This window comes from Ranitomeya imitator, chromosome 3 (genome assembly GCF_032444005.1).
Source record: "Ranitomeya imitator isolate aRanImi1 chromosome 3, aRanImi1.pri, whole genome shotgun sequence".
NCBI lineage: Eukaryota > Metazoa > Chordata > Amphibia > Anura > Dendrobatidae > Ranitomeya > Ranitomeya imitator.
The window spans coordinates 28666486-28686554 of NC_091284.1; the positions used below are offsets into that span (position 1 = coordinate 28666486).

The 20069-nt window shown below is 41.5% G+C and overlaps 1 protein-coding gene across 1 annotated transcript; it reads right to left on the minus strand.

Annotated features, from left to right (window-relative positions):
• Window positions 1–16580: 16580 nt before the first annotated feature.
• Window positions 16581–18398, minus strand: GJA8 (gap junction protein alpha 8). Its single transcript, XM_069759714.1, has 2 exons — window positions 17279–18398; window positions 16581–17200 (listed from the first exon to the last, which is right to left on the minus strand). Exons 1-2 carry the CDS (start codon window positions 18396–18398, stop codon window positions 16581–16583), a joined length of 1740 nt encoding a protein of 579 aa, XP_069615815.1.
• Between the last annotated feature and the right edge of the window lie 1671 nt (window positions 18399–20069).

The following is a 20069-nucleotide window of genomic DNA, read 5'->3' on the forward strand; positions in this document are numbered from 1 at the left end:
CCCCTTAAAATATTGCAGCTTCTTATTACCATATATAACACTGTACTTACAATTGCTTATTTTGCCTTTCTACCCAGATCATTCTTCTCTTTGCTCTATGTAGAAACAGGAAGTCTCTTATCCTTGCATTTATCATCTCCCTCTTCACCTCCTGACCCAGCTGCTCCCTCCTCCCATTCGTCATAGACTTTTGCAGCGATTTGACTTGCGCAGAGAAAATTGACCTCCTATTTCTGCATAGAGCTAAGAAGGATTGAAGAAGCTTGTCAGTTTTTAATCATGTGATGTCATAGATCTAAAGGAAAAGAGAAGAATTAGCTTTGTAGAAATACAAAATGAGAAATTGTAAGTACAGTGTTATATAATATGATGACTGCAATATATTAAGAGGAAAAAACTTTCTTAGGAGGAAGACAAGGAGGGGAGAAAGAGTGCTTATTTAAGTATTTTTTTTGTTAGTATTGCTTTGTGCATAACTGTTTGATCTAATATACATATCATAAAACATATTGTTAGGTGTCGAGTTCCCGCCGCTGCACAGGGGGAATCTTGAGTCATGTCTGCTGCGGTCTCCTATTCTACATCAGCCGCAGTGGAGCCTGCTCAGCGGAGACGTCGGTCCCAGCGTCTCGCTCACCCAGATACTGTGCAAAGGGCTACTGCCGCCTTTCCAGGCTCTGCTTTTGTAGCCAGCACTGGTCAGCGGCGAGCAGGCTTTTCTGGGGCTAAGTCCTTGTTATGGACCTGGTGGTTAGGAGCACCCGGAACGACCTGATGGTTAAACTCATACAGGACAAGCTCTGGGAAGTGGGAGCTCTGCTGACCGCAACCCCTAATCCTATCACACAACTAGAAATAGCCGTGGAGCGTACCTAACACGACCTAGACGCCTCTTCACAGCCTAAGAGCTAACTAGCCCTAAAGATAGAAAATAAAGCCTACCTTGCCTCAGAGAAATTCCCCAAAGGAAAAGGCAGCCCCCCACATATATTGACTGTGAGTTAAGATGAAAGTCACAAACACAGAAATGAAACAGGTTTCAGCAAAGGGAGGCCAGACTTACTAAACAGACTGAGGATAGGAAAGGTATCTTTGCGGTCAGCACAAAAAACTACAAAAGAGTAGTGCAAAAAGACCTCCGCACCGACTCACGGTGCGGAGGTGCCACTCTGCATCCCAGAGCTTCCAGCTAGCAAGGAAAAATCATGATAGCCAGCTGGACAAGGAAACAATGAACAAATAATTAACTAGCAGGGACTTAGCTTCTGCTGGAGTAGACAGGTCACCAGAAAGATCCAAGAGCGAACTGAACCAGTACAAGAACATTGACAGCTGGCATGGAGTAACGATCTGAGTGGAGTTAAATAGAGCAGCCAGCCACAGACTAAACTACGTCACCTGTGGAAGGAACCTCAGAAGCAGCAGCTCCACTCACAGTCACCAGAGGGAGTCCATGGACAGAACTCGCCGAAGTACCATTCATGACCACAGGAGGGAGTTCGATAACAGAATTCACAACAGTCCTGCTTTGCACACACTGAGCATGCCCACGGGAGGACCTCTCATTGGAGGTCAGGGGTCACATGCTCAGGTCCTGTAGCAGCTCCTATTGGACCACTAAGAAGGTCCTTGTCTGCTGCAGCTATAAAAGGTTTGCATGGCCGCACAGCCATGCACTATTATCAACCTATGTTATGAGCTTTGCTACCTTGTGGCCATGTATGCATGTGGTCAGGATTGGCTGAAATAAGCCCCTAGAATGCCGGCACCTCCGGTGAGGAGTTTTGTGTGTATGGATTCAGGGCTGGTTTATAGCCACTAGAATTCCGGCTCCACCGGAGAGGAGTTGTTCGAGTGCTAGGCTGACTGCATGACCACTCTTTGCTTTTGCTCAGTTATTTAGCTGTGATCCTCTGTGAGCTTAACAGGGCACAGCGTTTTCATATCTTTGCGATTCTGTGAAGTAACAGAGTTCTCTTATACCGCCATATAGCGCCACCATTTGCTAGCAGCAGATTTCTCTCCTGCGCAGTGGACCCCGGGTTGCGAACGCACCTATTTAGCATATATATATTTACTTGGTGCGTTCCGCCAGCCCTAACACATATTCCACATGGTGATGGCTGAAACAGAAAAAAAATCAAAATGACAGAATTAATGATTGTTTTTAGTAATTTTTGTCTCCTCCAAAAAATGGATTAAAATGAGATCAGAAAGTCGTATGAAGCCCAAACTGGTAATGATAAAGTCTACAGCTTGTTCTGCAAAAGACAAGTCCATCCAATTAAAGATTAAAAAGTTTTAATGTTTGGAAGGTGAGGAGGAAAAATCCAGAGCAAAGATAAAAAGGAGCACATTGGGATGTGTCGCCCCCAAGGAGCCGGCCCTGGAGGGGATGATGGGAGTTGTTTTGCATGTAGTCAGTCTGCGATTCACAGAAACGATGAATTCTTTATTAATAAACATATACAACAGAGGTTGTCATGTGTGTATTCAAGTTCACGACTCTTGGCCCGAACAATGCCCGCGACTCCTCACATTTCACATACGGCCTGACATTGTGTGTTCTCATCAGGGCATTAACAATGAACGGCTTCTAGGGGTCACAATACACATTGTGCATCCCAAACGCTTAATAACCTTGTTTCCATATCCCGATGGGAGGTTTCTGGAGCTACGGGTTCTGTCTGATATTAAAGCTCCAACTGAAAGGAGATGAACCGCAATACCAGACATGGCCTGTGGGAAGAAGTAGCGCTGTTTCTGATTTTTTTTTTTTTTTAAAGTTCCCTTTTTGCAAATTTTCAAAAAAATCCCTTTAAGGAATTGTCCAACTCTGAAAACATTTTTTTTTCCTTAAATTCATGTATTTGGGGCTAAAATTCATTTTTGCAATCCAATTAAATTAACCCCTTAATGCCAATTTTGTACTTAATGATCGGGCCAATTTTTACAATTCTGACCACTGTCACTTTATGAGGTCATAACTCCGAAACGCTTTAACTGATTCCACTGATTCTGAGAATGTTTTTTCTTGACATATTGTACTTCATGTTAGTGGTAACATTTCTTCAATATAACTTGCGTTTATTTATGGAAAAAAAACAGAAGCTTGGCAAAAATGTTGAAAATTTTGCAACTATCAAACTTTTATTTTTTTTTACCCTTACATCAGAGAAATTTGTCAAAAAAACAGTTAATAAATAACATTTCCCACATGTCTACTTTACATCAGCACAATTTTTGAAACAAATTTTTTTTTTGTTAGGAAGTTATAAGGGTTAAATGTTGACCAGCGATTTCTCATTTTTACAACAAAATTTACAAAACCATTTTTTCAAGGTCAATATAACAGAAAATACCCAAAAGTGATATCATTCTAAAAACTGCACCCCTTACGGTGCTCAAAACCACATTCAAGAAGTTTATTAACCCTTCAGGTGCTTCACGAGAACTAAAGCAATGTGGAAGGAAAAAAATGAACATTTTACTTTTTTCACAAAAAATTTACTTTGGAACCAAACTTTTTTATTTTCACAAGGGTGACCATTTGTTGCGCTATTTCTCCTGAGTTCGCCGATACCCCACATGTGGGGGGAAAGCCACTGTTTAGGTGCATGGCAGGGCTCAGAAGGGAGGGAGCACCGTTTGACTTTTTGAACATAAAATTGGCTGGAATCAATGGTGGCGCCAGGTCGTGTTTGAAGACCCCCTGATTTACCTAAACAGTGAAAACCACCCAATTCTAACTCCAACCCTAACACAGCCCTAACCCCAACCCTAACTCCAACACACCCCTAACCTTAATCTCAACCCTAACCATAACCCTAGCTCTAACCCCAACCCTAACACTAGCTTTAACCCTAGCCCCAACCCTAACCCTAATGGAAAAATGGAAAAAAATTAATAAATATTTTATTATTTTTACCTAACTAAGGGAGTAATAAAGGGGGGTTTGATTTACTATTTTTTACTATTTTTTTTTCTATTTTGATCACTGTGATAGCATCTATCACAGTGATCAAAATAAACCAATAGGAAAAATCTCCTATTGTTGCCAGGTGCCAGCCGGCAGATCTCTGCAGGCGCACTGCGCATGTGCCCGCTATTTTCCTCCCAGAAGAAGACGCCAAGGACCAAGGGACAGAGCCAGAGGTACCGGTGGGGCTCAGCTGACCCCATTTCTCTCTCCTCTGATGTGCTAGATCATAACAGAGGAGAGAGAAATAAATGGTAAAATCTGACTTTTTTTTTGCGGTCACCGTTATTCGGTAAATAAAGGCAATCGCAAGACTGGGAACGGTAAAAACCAGCCTGAACCATGTTCTCCAGGGTCTAAGTGAGACCCCCAGAGATTTTCCTATGCTGATGGGCACTATACCCTTATTTCTCAACATCGTTAAAAAGTGGCGCTGAGGAATAAGTACCCTTAACTGCCGCCGTCAAAAGGTGAATCGGTTGGCGTTAAGGGGTTAAAAATATTACATTGTTTGGCTTTTATGGTCTCATTGTTTCTTGCATATTCAGCTTTGATGTGGTCTGTGGAAAGTTAAAACAGATGCAAACTCTCCCATTGGCCAGTGAAAAAGGAGTTCACCGACGGATTCTCAGTTAACTCATTCTGCAGCCTGTAATAGACAGTGACAGAAAAAAGGCTGCAGAATGTACAATGATGCAAAATTTTGAATGGAACCCAAATACAAATATTCATTTTAGGTACAAATAGATGCCTTTATGTAAGAAAAAATGTTCTCAAAGATAGACACAACCTCTTTAATGCAGCCCTTGAAATGTAATTCTGGTTATTTGAGGGGTTTAGGGCACCAGAAGCCCTTTTTTTTGTACTTGAACCCCCCTCCCTTTCACCTTTTTGCAACATTAATTCTTAAACTGCAAATTATTCACCTTGACACCTAAACTAATGTACTTCAAGGGAACCTGTCACCTGAATTTGGCGGGTCCTTTTTTGGGTCATATTGGTGGTGTTTTTGGGTCTTTTATTAACCCCTTTTTTTCCCGCTGGCCGCACGCTGGTTGCGAAATTGACTTGCTGTTGATTCGCTTTCCTCCCTAGTTAATGCGTGCGCACAGCAATCTTGCCTTGCGCACATGCAGTATGCTTTGCCCAACTGCGGGCAAAGCCGAAAACCATTAGTGCGCATGCGCCGGCGCACTATGTCCCGGAAGTATTTTGCTGTGTTCCGGGACATAGCGCCGGCGCATGTGCACTAATTGTTTTCGGCTTTGCCCGCAGTTGGGCAAAGCATACTGCGGGTGCGCAAGGCAAGATTGCTTTGTGCATGCGTTAACTAGGGAGGAAAGCGAATCAACGGCAAGTCAATTTCGTGACCAGCGTACGGCCAGCGGGAAAAAACGGGTTAATAAAAGACCCCAAAACACCGCCCATATGACCCAAAAAAGGACCCGCCAAATTCAGGTGACAGGTTCCCTTTAATATGCTTGTCTTATGTCTTGTGTTTATAGCTCCTATGCAGACCAATACGCTTTCAAACCGCTGGATACGTGGTTGAAACACTTGTCTATAGAATCAAGGTTTGTTCGTGGTCTGCGGAGGACAATTTTAATAATTTCATAACGTTGGTGATATGATGAAATATGATAACAAGGTTTCACAATAGATTCTGTTCTCCAAGAACAAGGTTTCTATAATTACTGAGGTTTTACTTTGTATCAGTCCATTCCAGTTAGGACCTGGTTAATTTGTAAACAAGCCCCGCCCCTGAGGTTCTGGTGATGGTCCTGAAGAAGGCCATGCACTCGAGCGGCCCCTGAGCAGCTTTCAGCGGGGCTAAAGGGCTGACCATGATGTCTGGCAAAGGCTACAAGGAGTTGTACACGTGAGACACCTGTTCAAGAAAAAGAGATAAAGAATTTTGAGATCACAATTCTAGATTACATTATGTCAACAATTTTTCACATCTTTTTCATTTGTTTTTCTTTTTTTGTCAAAATGCATTTAATTTTTCATGGAAGAGTCTTTCTCCTGATCTATTTTATTTGAAATTGGACATTCATGAATTTTCTTCTACATTTTTAGGCTCTGCATTTATGCCATGGATATAATTAGAGGCCCCTTGGGGGGATGTTCCAGGAGGCCACCAGCATGCTCTACTGCCTTGGGTTTCATGAGAAATATGGCACAATTTTTCTGTCACAGGAGCTTTGTTTCTATGCACATACAACTTTGATGTGATCTGTGGTCATAAATCAGCAAAGAGGAGCTCAGAAAAGGAGAGATAAAAGAGTTTGGTTGCTGTCACGTTGCGTTCTGTGTCCCCTGCAAAACGGAGTCCGGACGCATGCGCCGATGGGGCCATAGACTGTAAAGTTGATGGCAGAGCAAACATGCGCATCATTTTTGAGAGTGTACGCTAACAGGTGGTGGACACTCAAATGTAGAAGACTGCGTATGGGTGTCGCCTTCTGTAGGCGTACACTCCCCCCAAAAAAGTGCACCACAGATCTCACATTCACTCTGTTGTCAACTTTACAGTCTATGGCCCCATCGGCGCATGCGTCTGGACTCCATTTTGTGGGGGATTTCAAATGTAAACCCCGACGGGGACACGGAATGCAATGTGAAAGCACTCATCAGTCCGAAACATAGCGGCCTCACTGATGGATCCTCAGTTAGCTGCAAGAAGTCCGATCTCGTCAGACCAAATTTACAAAGGCGGACAGGAAAATAAGTAGGAAGGGAATGTGAATTTAAAATTTAACCTTTATTGATGTAATTTAATATTTATAATTTCAATGGCATGAATTAAAAGTATAAGCGTACATCTATTTAGATGTACAGGGTGGGCCATTTATATGGATACACCTGGGTGGGCCATTTATAAAGTTGGATTCAAAATGGCCGACTTCAAAATGGCCGCCATGTTCACCACACATCTTGAAAAAGTTTTCCCCCCTCCCATATACTAATGTGCTACAAACAGGAAGTTGATATCAACAACCATTTTTATTTAGTTTAGATATATCCATATAAATGGCCCTCCCAGGTGTATCCATATAAATGGCCCACCCTGTATATTGGACCACAGGGCGATATTTTTTTTGTGTTGTAAACACCACTGTGATCCGGAAGGTCCCGATTAATACTGAACTCAGAAATAAATTTAAATGAGATGGAGTCCAAACCGTTGTACCCCAAAAATTAAGGGCTGGATTCCAATCTCATTACGAGGCACTCGTTGATCATTGAGTAGAAAGAGGTGTATCTTGCACCATTAATTAACCACACATGACACCGACGCGCGTCTGAATCCTTGTGGAATAGGATAGACACCCTGATGGTATATTAGAGGGCTCTACAGGGATAATTTGTGATGTATATTGTCGTATGAAGCTGCTGATCATAGGGTTGGAAATCTAACATTAGCGCCGATGATCCCCCAAATCTGTCAGCTATGATGTTCTTGGGGTCACAGCCTGCATCTCGTACAATTAGGGACCGTGCAGGCAGTTCGATTGAGTAACACCTGCATGGAGTCTCCCCTGAAGTGGCCACCTACGTCTCATACAGTTAGAGACCGTGCAGAGGTCAGTATTGGTTAATGTGATTTAATTGCAGTGTGCCAATGCTATTCTGAGATCATAGTAATATTGGGACTACGTCCCCGACGCGCGTTTCGTAGAGAAAGCTAGTTTTCTCTAGCGGCGGGATCGGACGCATTTAGAGCCCATCTACGTTTGCTCATTCTGCAGCCGACAACATTTTTATTGAAATCCAATTTCAAAAAATTATTTTTAGCCATGATTGCATGCACTTCAATAAGAAAATAAAATTATCCCCAATGGTGACCGAACCCCTAGATCAAGACAAGGCACATTTTAACGTTTTTTCATAAATGTGGTATAAAGAGGCGTTGAAAAAAATGAAAAATTCACAGAAACTTAAAAAAGTGGAAAAAAAAAAAAGAAAAAGGTATGGGGAAAAGTTAATTAAACTTATTTAGCATCACTAAACTTGAAGCAGTCTTAATATAAAAACAATCAACTTATTTATAATGTTCAATGTATTTTTTTTTAAATGTAAAATAATCAGAATCACAAAATCATTTCAGAATTATATTATTACCTCTTTTTTTATTTTATAATGTAAGTAATTTACACTTTATCTACTGCACAATGACACCTAGAAAACCGATCTTTAGAAAACATATTACAGAACTATGAAAAATTGAAAAACGATCTAAACATAAGGGGGCAAAATGAAAAATTACATGGTTCTTAAAGGGATTATGCCATGAAGCCCATTTATCACTTATTAACACGATTATTTTCGGCTTTAGATCACATTGCATTGTTGTGAGCTCCTGCTGCTTTTCGGTATTTATTGCACATCCCCCTAAAGCAGCTTTACAAAAAAAGAAAACATTCGCTGGTTCAGCAAATCAGAAAAGGTTTGGCGCCTGTGCTTATATAGAGGAGTTAATGGACGTGAGGACAGAGACATTTAATAGCAAGTCATCATTTCCCAACTAATCATAAATAAAAATAAAGGGGAAAAAAACCAAAAAATGCTAAGTTTAAAGAAAAGCATATACAATGGAGGTATTCTCATGTTTGGATTAGTTAGTTAGACAGCATGAAAAGAAGCAAGTTTCCAGTTGACTAGTTTTTTCTATTTGCTGTAGATCTCCTGCAATGACAGTTTTTATCTTACATAGTGTACAGCTTGTTTCCAAGGAGCTCGGCTACCAGAACCTGGCCGAGTGTGGCAGTTGTTACATTCCAGGATGGGAGTCAACTCCTAACATCCCAGACAGATCTCTCCAGCGCCCACTGAATTATATATAGCAATTAGGTGCTCAGCAGCCTCTTATTTTCAGCTGCTGACAAGCTCTTATCAGTACTTTAGAATCACAATCCCCTAGTACTCACCCACAATCCCAGAGTACCGACAATCAGGAGTTTCCAGAGCAGTTCTCATAATCACAGCTCTAAAGGTACCTTCACACTCAGCGACGCTGCAGCGATACCGACAACGATGTCGATCGCTGCAGCGTCGCTGTTTGGTCGCTGGAGAGTTGTCACACAGACAGCTCTCCAGCGACCAACGATCCCGAAGTCCCCGGGTAACCAGGGTAAACATCGGGTTACTAGGCGCAGGGCCGCGCTTAGTAACCCGATGTTTACCCTGGTTACCAGCGTTAAAGTAAAAAAAAACAAACACTACATACTTACCTACCGTTGTCTGTCCCCGGCGCTCAGCTTTTCTGCTTTCCTCTGCACTGGCTGTGAGCACAGCGGCCGGAAAGCAGAGTGGTGACGTCACCGCTCTGCTTTCCGGCTGACCGACGCTCACAGCCAGTGCGGGGGGAGTGCAGAGAAGCTGAGCGCCGGGGACAGACAGCGGTAGGTAAGTATGTAGTGTTTTTTTTTTTTTACTTTTACGCCGGTAACCAGGGTGAACATCAGGTTGCTAAGCGCGGCCCTGCGCTTAGTAACCCGATGTTTACCCTGGTTGCCAGTGAAGACATCGTTGGATCGGTGTCACACACGCCGATCCAGCGATATCCACGGGAGATCCAGCGACAAAATAAAGTTCTGGACTTTCCTCAGCGACCAACGATCTCCCAGCAGGGGCCTGATCGTTGGTCGCTGTCACACAGAACGATTTCCTTAACGATATCGTTGCTACATCACAAAAAGCAACGATATCGTTGACGATATCGTTATGTGTGAAGGTACCTTAACTAACATCTTGACCCCTGGAGCTTTTTTCGGTTTTGCGTTTTCGTCTTTCTTTCCAGAGCCATAACTTTTTTAGTTTTCAATCAATATGGTCACGTGAGGGCTTATTTTTGTGGGACAAGTTGTACTTGTGAACGACACCATTGGTTTTACCATGCCATGTACTAGAAAACGGGGAAAAAATTCCAAGTGCGGTGAAATTGCAAAAAAAAGTGCAATTCCACACTTGTTTTTTGTTTGGCTTTTTTGTTAGGTTTACTAAATGATAAAACTGACCTGCCATTATAATTCTCCAGGTCATTACGAGTTCATAGACACCTAACATGTCTAGGTTATTTTTTATCTAAGGGGTGAAAAAAAATTCCAAAATTTGCTAAAAAAAAAAATTGCGCCATTTTCCGATACCCGTAGCATCTCCATTTTTCATGATCTGGGGTCGGGTGAGGACTTATTTTTTGTTTGATGAGCTGGCGTTTTTAATGATACCATTTTTGTGCAGATATGATCTTTTGATCGCCGTTATTTCATTTTAATGCAATGTCGGGGCGACCAAAAAAACGTAATTCTGGCCTTTTGATTTTTTTTCTCACTACGCCGTTTCGCAATCAGGTTAATCCTTTTTTTGATTGATAGAACGGGCGATTCTGAAAGCGGCAATACCAAATATGTGTAGGTTTGATTTTTTTTTTTTTTAGTTGTTTTATTTTGAATGGGGTGAAAGGGGGGTGATTTAAACTTTCTTTTTTTATATATATATTTTTAAAAGTTTTTTTTTTTATTTTGGCGTGCTTCAATAGCCTCCATGGAAGGCAAGAAGCTGCCATAGCTCGATCGGCTCTGCTACATAGAGGCGATGCTCAGATCGCCTCTATGTAGCAGAATTACAGCCTTGCTAGGAGCGCCGACAACAGGGTGGGGCTTATAGCAATCCAGCATCAACAATCATAGAGGTCTCAAGGAGACCTCTGGTTGTTATGCCGACGCACCGCTGACCCCCGATCACATTACAGGGGTCAGCGGTACGCGTATTTCCAACCCGATGGTTCGAAGCGCGTGTTAAATGCTGTTGTCAGAGTTTAACAGCGGCATTTAACTAGTTAATAGGCGCAGGCGAATCGTGATTCCACCCGTGCCTATTGCGAGCACATGTCAGCTGTTGAAAACAAAGCGGGGCTTCTGACGTCAGATGTACTATCCTGTCCCACGTCAGAAAGGGGTTAAAGTCTCTGTTATCTCTATATACTGTATAAATATCTTGATAACAGTGTAGACTAAAGCCCCCATGCACCTTAGAGTAATATCAGTTGAACCTGATAATATCAACAGGTTCGGTCGACAGCCGGGGGCACCAACCGACTGATGCTTGAGAGAGATGTCAATGGTGCATGTCTGATTTTTGGTTGGCAATCGTATTGTTCTCACTGAGAAAAGCTGCCGATCGATGTGTCAGTTGTTGGCTTTCTCATAAAGAACACAGGAGCACTCAGCCGAGTGAGCACTTCTGTGTATGGGTGAGGTGACCAAGATGGTTGTCGGCCAAACGATTGGCCAAAGCATCGCTCAGTTGAAATCCATGTAATGTGTATGGCCCGCCTAAGAACAAACACTTACAGATCTTCAATGTGTAGTATCAGAAGGAAGCTACTCCCCAGAACTGTCACTCAAGGTCTGTGTGTTTCTCCCAGTAATATAGGCTGGATGTGAGTTCTGTGTGTCTCTCCCAGTAATATAGGCTGGATGTGAGCTCTGTGTGTCTCTCCCAATATTATAGGCTGGATGTGAGCTCTGTGTGTCTCTCCCAGTAATATAGACTGGATGTGAGGTCTGTGTGTCTCTCCCAGTAATATAGGCTGGATGTGAGCTCTGTGTGTCTCTCCCAGTATTATAGGCTGGATGTGAGCTCTGTGTTTCTCTCCCAGTAATATAGACTGGATGTGAGGTCTGTATGTCTCTCCCAGTAATATAGGCTGGATGTGAGCTCTGTGTGTTGTGAATTCGGCTTTTGGGCTCCCTCCGGTGGTTGTAGAGGGTAATGCAGTTGTGCCTGGACTGCAGGAGTGGACAGGTGTAACTACTAATTGCAAAACTGACTGGGGTATATAGCTTTGCAGGACTCTTTAGTCCCTGCCAGTTGTCCATTGTTTTTGGAGGATTCTCTTCCCTGCTGGTCTCTCCAGTTTGCTGTGCTTTTCTACAAAGATAAGTCCTGGCTTTGTTTTTGCTGTCCACCTGGTGTGGACCTTATAGTTCTGTGCATATTCATGTTTTTTTCTTGTCCAGCTTAGTCTGTGAAGGATTTTTTGCAGCCTAGCTGTGTCTCTGGAGATGCAGAAATACCCCCCATGTCTTTAGTCAGATGTGGTGATCCGTATTTTCTGTGGTGGAGATTTTCTAGTGTTTTTATACTGACCACATAGTGCTCTGTTCTATTCTTTCTTTTTAGCTAGTATGGCCTCCTATGCTAAAATCTGATTTCATATCTGCTTATGTTATTTCCCTCTCCTCTAACAGTCAATATTTGTGGGGGGCTGTCTATCCTTTGGGGATTTTCTCTGAGGCAAGATAGGTTTCCTGTTTCTGTCTTTAGGGGAAGTTAGATCTTAGGCTGTGCCGAGGGGTCTAGGGAGTGTTAGGTACCCCCCACGGCTACTTCTAGTTGCGCTGCTAGGTTCAGGGTTTGTGGTCAGTACAGATACCACCTTCTCCAGAGTCCGTCTCATGCTGCTCCTAGGCCACCAGATCATAACATCTGTGTCTCTCCCAGTAATATAGGCTGGATGTGATGTCTGTGTGTCTCTCCCAGTAATATAGACTGGATGTGAGCTCTGTGTGTCTCTCCCAGTAATATAGGCTGGATGTGAGGTCTGTGTGTCTCTCCCAGTAATATAGGCTGGATGTGAGCTCTGTGTGTCTCTCCCAGTAATATAGACTAGATGTGAGGTCTGTGTGTCTCTCCCAGTAATATAGACTGGATGTGAGGTCTGTGTGTCTCTCCCAGTAATATAGGCTGGATGTGAGGTATGTGTGTCTCTCCCAGTAATATAGGCTGGATGTGAGGTCTGTGTGTCTCTCCCAGCAATATAGGCTGGATGTGAGGTCTGTGTGTCTCTCCCAGTAATATAGGCTGGATGTGAGCTCTGTGTGTCTCTCCCAGTAATATAGGCTGGATGTGAGGTATGTGTGTCTCTCCCAGTAATATAGGCTGGATGTGAGGTCTGTGTGTCTCTCCCAGCAATATAGGCTGGATGTGAGGTCTGTGTGTCTCTCCCAGTAATATAGGCTGGATGTGAGCTCTGTGTGTCTCTCCCAGTAATATAGGCTGGATGTGAGGTATGTGTGTCTCTCCCAGTAATATAGACTGGATGTGAGATATGTGTGTCTCTCCCAGTATTATAGGCTGGATGTGAGGTCTGTGTGTCTCTCCCAGTAATATAGGCTGGATGTGAGGTCTGTGTGTCTCTCCCAGTAATATAGGCTGGATGTGAGGTCTGTGTGTCTCTTCCAGTAATATAGGCTGGATGTGAGGTCTGTGTGTCCCTCCCAGTAATATGGGCTGGATGTGAGGTTTTTGTGTCTCTCCCAGTAATATAAGCTGGATATGAGGTCTGTGTGTCTCTCAACTTTTATCTCCCATACACCATCGCCATCAGCTGTAAAGTCCCCCGTAGACGTTAGACTAATGTCGGCTGAACCCGCCGATATCAACAGGTTCAGCCAACTCTCTTATGTGTATTGGGGCCCTGGAAAATTGATTGTTGGTGTAAATATTGATCTGGCATGTCCAATTTCGGTCTTCCAAATGTATTGTGTACCAGAGATAAGCTGCCGTCAAATATGTTTGGTGATGGATCTCTCAAAAAGAACTCCGGCCAATCGAGAGCTCTTATGTATGGAAGACCTAGTTGACATGGCTGCTGTCCGAATGATTGGCCAAACTAATGTGTTTGGCGGCCTTTAGTCTGCAATAAAAATAAAATAGCTCGGCATGGTTAACAAGGACAGTTAATGCCCCCATACACATTAGGAGAAAGTTGGTTGAACTCGCCAATTTCAATGAGATCTGGAGGCCTCTCAACTTTTATCTGACAGATAATGTCAGGGAAGACATGGATTGAGCAGTTGGAACTCCAATATCTGATCTTTTCACTTTAATGAACTCTTGGGGAAGTGTTTCTAATTCATGTGACAATAAACTCTAAAAGTGTTGGGAAATAAGGTTTCTGAAGTTGGTAAATATGGTGTTAAAGTGGTTGTCTTGAGAAGAGAACCCCTTTCCAAATGCCATATGATGGTTTCGGAAAAACTGGAATATCAATTCATGTAACGGCGGCTTTGACTTGGCGCATCCAATCATTACAAGGACTGGCATTCATATTCATGTATACCTACAATCAGCTCACACAAGCTGCTCTCATCTCATACTTTCATTTTTTAGCCACAGGATATGTCACACATGTGTAGTAGATGTTGGTCCCATCAATGGAACCACATCTATATCGAGAACAGAGCCTTGGCATGCGCTGCTCTTCATGGAGAGGTGTTCGGAATTCCCATACAAATGATCCATTTCTAAACTGATAACAACGTGCGTCAGGGCCCAAATCTTGAGATTGATAAGGGCCCCACTAGGGGACTCGCAACTACTATACATTTATGGAATATCCTGTCAACATGCCATAACTGTATGGGATGGGAATAAACCATTAATTGCGCAAAAACAAATTCAGACATACAAAAGCGAATTTATATCCTAATGGAAAACCAATGAAACAATATTACTAATAAATACAATAGAAATACTATAAATACCATATATTAATACAAACTAATTGCATAAATATTTATAAATATATTGCTTTTCGGTGTTTTTCGGAAAAAAAAATGCATTTGTCATTTACTCACCTGAGTAAAAAGCTCACAGCCATCCACGCGAAAGGACGAGATTATCGACCAGGAGAAGCTTCGAGACAATGGAAAACAGAGAATTTTGGAAAGATTAGAGATATAAATAGTCACATGGAACGTGGTGTCTATAAAAAAGGCTAAAGTACCAAGAAAAGTTTTACATCCCAAAGCTACAGCTGAATTTTTGACCAACACAATGCTGTAAAAAACATCTATATTGTCTGGGGTCTACCGGCCGGTAGGTGTCTACCCTCTTAGTTAATAGTATTGTGGCTTAGTCAATATTCCCCTTATTTGTTCCAGTTTTCCCCATTTGCCAAGACTGGGAGCAGACCCAAGATCTCTAATATAGAGGAGCCAGAGTTACATTTTCAATTATATGGTAAGAAAATTCATTCAAGCTTTGAAGATGGCGCTTTGAAAGATTTGTTCAACCCATGCAGAACAACAGTCAAGTTTTGTTCAACCCATGCAGAACAATGTGGAAAAAAGTTTAAAAAAAAGTCTTAATATAACAAATTAGATTTTTTTGCCTTCTCCCCATTTGTCTCCTTAATTTACTTAAATTTTTATGCCTCTTGTTTTACTGTAAAATTTTTGGTCTATTTTTTTCACACTTGAAGCGCAAGAGCGTCACGATCTATTAAAACGTTCTGATCTTCTAAATTGAATTCAATATATATTTTTAATCCCCTTTTGTGAAAATTTTAAAATAATCAATTTGTTTTACTGTTTTGTGATACTTTTTTTTTTTTTTTTCCTATTTCTAATTCTACAGTGGACTTTTGGTAAACTGTCAAGTCAGCCTTAAGCCTGTCCCAAATAATTAAAAAAATACAATAAAAAAAATCAAACTCTATCTAAAAGCCTAAACAAAAATTAAAAAAAAAATCAAACCTAATCTTAAAAAGTATATTAAAAATATCAAAAACCTATCGTAAAATATAAAACAAAATAAAAATATCAAACCCTCTATAAATGTATAAAAAAAAAGTAATATCGTCACAGTAACTTGGTTTTTTTTTTATCTGCACTTATTCCTTTGTTGGAATTTTCTGTTCAAAAAGACAAAAGTAGAAGGTTTGTAAGTAACCTATTGAAATGATTTTAAAGTGTGATTTATATCAAATTTATCTGCCTCTGCCTTTTCTATGTTTTTTTCTTCCTTTTGTGCTGCATAACACTGACATTTGAACACTACTGGAAGTTAAATCAGGAATCCAGGAGGAAAATTACAGGCACTTGGAAAAAAAAAAAAACATTATGAAATAGAAAAAAAATCATCTGGTCACGCAGAAGAAGTGGGATTATAATAGTATCGCACAGAAGAAAAATGGAGAAGTATGTGGGGTTTTTTTTTGTGAGCAGTAACCAGTTTCTAAGGGTCTAAAATTTTAAAAAAAGGTTAAAATTATAATTTTTTATCATTTTAAATTACGTATTCTAGCAGTAACATTATATTCTTTTGAATTATTAGAATTTTATTTTTTATGTTGAAATGATAAAAATATTTTGTTAGAGATTTCTTTTGGGTTATTAATTAATTATTCAGTTACAATTTAAGTGTGTGTGTTATATTTTTTTTTGCATTTTTCCAGGTATCAATTTATGACTGAGGTATATGCTATGCAAGTTTTTCTGGATCGATATTTATGGATGCTAATAGACTAAAAAACATATATTTTTCCATAAATTTAACTCTTAATTTTCGCCAACTTTAAAGGGAAAATACTTGGCATTCATTTAACTCACAAAAACTAGAACAATGTAATTTTTCTAAAAAAAAAAATTAAAAAAATGTGAAAACATACAATGCAGCATATCCCCGGTAGCACTTTTCTGTACATCATCCATTCTGTCTTCTTAAACCTGTGGCACCTCAGAATCCAAATCGAGTTGATTGTTTGGCATACATTGCACTATTTTGCGTCACTAGTTTCATGGCTTTCCGTTCATACGGCTAAATCATCGGAGCGAGCCCGGCTACTTGCCTTGCTTAACCTGCTCAGGGATCTAGAATCAGGAATTAACTCAAAACTTAATAAAGGCAGTTGAGAACCCGGAGGTTCAACTTCATAATCATCTGGATTCTCCGACAAAGGTTCAGGGAACCCATGTCCTAGAGGAAGGTGTTCAGATCTGGAATTATCTGAAAGTGCTCTAGACGGTGCACGTTCATATGGTGCCTGGTCAAAATTGGTTGGATTGTTTTCATCTAAGACTTGTTCTGAAGTTTCTGTGGAAGGAATATTTTCTAGTGGTGGATCAAAGATAGAAGTGGTTGTTTGTGATGGAGTGTGCTCAGCGGAGGCATGATCTGAAGCAGCCTGAGATAAAGCGCGGTATGAGGGTGCACACTCGAAAGGGTCATGGTCAGAAGCTGCTCGGGATACAGCCCTTTCTGAGGAAGTGCGCTCAAATGGGGCATTTTCAGATGTTGCTCGAGATGGGACTCTTTCTGAAGTCGCATGTTCAGAAGTTGCTCGAGATAAAGCACGCTCCGAGGGTGCGCGCTCAGAAGAGGTATGCTCAGAATTAGCCCGGGAAATAGCTCGCTCTGAGAGTGCCTGCTCTGAAGGTGCTCTTTCAGAGATCATATTGTTGGAAGGTAATTTTATAAGGGAATGAAAAGCACGTTCAGAAAGTGCACGCGATGGTGCCCTTTCAGAGGGGGCACGCACCGAAGGGGCTCTCACTGAAAGGGCTCGCTCTGAAGGTGCTTGTTCTAGAGTTTCAGCAGCCTGAACTTTCACCATCTCTTGTTCTTCAGCTTGACGATACGAGGGTAGAGTTTCATCGTAGGTCTTCGACATGTCTTCTAAGAGGCCCGTGCTGCTTTTTTCATAATTATTAAAGTGAGATGGAAGCGGGCTAGCTTCTAATCCAACCTCGGTCATAGGGTAGAAATGGGAGACAGCCTTTTCTTCTTCCAGTAACTTATACCCTTTAGATTTTGGAATTGAGGAAATCGCAATGGAGTGCAACGGTTTCTGGGAAACTTCTCCAAGCAGTGAATTTGTTTGGTGATCTGTACTCCTCCGAAAAGCAAAGCGAATCTTTTTCCATCCCAGGTGACTGATCTCCACCACATTCAGAAAGAGTGAGACTGCAGCTACTGCTAACATGAACATAATAAATACAGTTTTCTCAGTAGGCCTGGAGACAAAACAGTCTACGATGTTTGGGCAAGGCCAACGACTGCAACGGTATAGGGGAAGGATCCTAAAACCATACAGGAAATATTGTCCTACCACAAAGCCCACCTCAAAAATTGTTTTGAAGATAATGTGACAGATGTAGGTTCTTAGGAGAGTTCCTTCCAAGCGAAACTTCTTAATCCCTTTGGTACTGGTCTCCTTGGTGGTCCTAATGCTTCCTTGATCGGGAGCAAGCGGCAACCTTTCTTCATTAATTTCCTGCTGCCGACTCATTTCTGCTTCCTCTCTCTCCTTTCTTTTCTCTTCCATGCGAACGTGATGCACAGCGTGCCCCACGTACACCAGGGACGGTGTGGAGACAAAGATGATCTGAAGGACCCACAGTCTGATGTGAGACAATGGGAAAGCCTCATCGTAGCAGACATTCTCGCAACCAGGCTGCTGAGTGTTGCACACAAAATCAGATTGTTCATCCCCCCATACGAACTCAGCAGCAGTTCCCAAGATGAGGATCCGGAAAATGAACAGGACAGTCAGCCAGACCCTGCCAATAACGGTGGAGTGCTCATTCACCTCTTCTAAAATATTCCCTAAGAAACTCCAGTCTCCCATTATCTACAGCCTGTAAAAAAAAATGGACAAACATTAGTAAATTCACAAATAAAGCTGTAGATAAAATAATAAAAAAAGCTATCTAACAGAAGTAGAATAATTATAATATATTTATGCCAATGATAATACATTCATATTTTATCCTAAATTGTTTAAAGTACATAAAGTTGGCTACAAAAAAAGTACATACTTTAATAATGTCGTATCCGTGATCTCAGATCGTGAAATCCTCAGATCTGGAGTTCTCCTAAATTGGACTTCCTACACCATATGGATTTACGGATCAGTAGGACCCAGAATATGAATACATAAACGTAGGTACAGTAGGAGCATCTGAAAAAGACGTACTATTATTAGCATTATCAATAGTAGCATTATCATTATTAACTTCTGCCTCAATATTACTGCTGCCACTTGTAATTAATAATAACCTACAAACAAAACATTAAAGGGACTCTGTCACCTGAATTTGGCGGGACTGGTTTTGGGTCATATGGGCGGAGTTTTCGGGTGTTTGATTCACCCTTTCCTTACCCGCTGGCTGCATGCTGGCTGCAATATTGGATTGAAGTTCATTCTCTGTCCTCTATAGTACACGCCTGCGCAAAGCAATCTTGCCTTGTGCAGGTGTGTACTATGGAGGACAGAGAATGAACTTCAATCCAATATTGCAGCCAGCATGCAGCCAGCGGGTAAGGAAAGGGTGAATCAAACACCCGAAAACTCCCCCCATATGACCCAAAACCAGTCCCGCCAAATTCAGGTGACAGGTTCCCTTTAACGAAAATACGTGACATAGCAAAATAATTTTCAATAAAGTAACTGCATAACTTAAAAGAAATTTGCAAGATCTGTAACATTCGTTTGATTCCCAACAATAGAACATTGAAGCTCAGTATTATACATTGCCTTACAAAAGTATTCGACCCCTTGGAACTGTTCAACCTTTTCCCACATATCATGCTTCAAACATAAAGATACCAAATGTAAATTTTTGGTGAAGAATCAACAAGTGGAACAGAATTGGGAAGTTGAACGAAATTTATTGGTTATTTTAAATTTTTGTAGAAATTCAAAAACTGAAAAGTGGGGCGTGCATTATTATTTCTCCCCGGTAACTTAATATTTTGTTGCGCCCCTTTTGCTGCGATTACAAGTCACTTGGGGAATGTCTCTATCAGTTTTGTACATCGAGAGACTGAAATTCTCGCCCGTTCTTCCTTGGCAAACAGCTCGAGCTCAGTGAGGTTTGATGGAGATCGTTTGTGAACAGCAGTTTTCAGCTCTTTCCACAGATTCTCCATTGGATTGAGGTCTGGACTGTGACTTGGCCATTCTAACACCTGGACACGTTTATTTGTGAACCATTCCATTGTAGATTTTGCTTTATGTTTGGGATCATTGTCTTGTTGGAAGACAAATCTCCGTCCCAGTCTCAGGTTTTCTGCAGAGTCCAACAGGTTTTCTTCAAGAATGGTCCTGTATTTGGCTCCATCCGTCTTCCCATCAATTTTAACCATCTTCCCTGTTTCTGCTGAAGAAAAGCAGGCCCAAACCATGATGCTGCCACCACCATGTTTGACAGTGGGGATGGTGTATTCAGGGTGATGAGCGGTGTTGCCTTTACTCCAAACATATTGTTTGGTATTGTTGCCAAAAAGTTTGATTTTG

Excerpts from the sequence above, each read along its gene's own strand:
- GJA8 (XM_069759714.1), bottom strand. The coding sequence starts at position 18,398 with ATGGGAGACTGGAGTTTCTTAGGGAATATTTTAGAAGAGGTGAATGAG. Across the intron at positions 17,201-17,278 it reads CTCTGAAAGGGCACCATCGC|AGCAGGCACTCTCAGAGCGA; the intron begins GTGCACTTTCTG and ends GAGCACCTTCAG.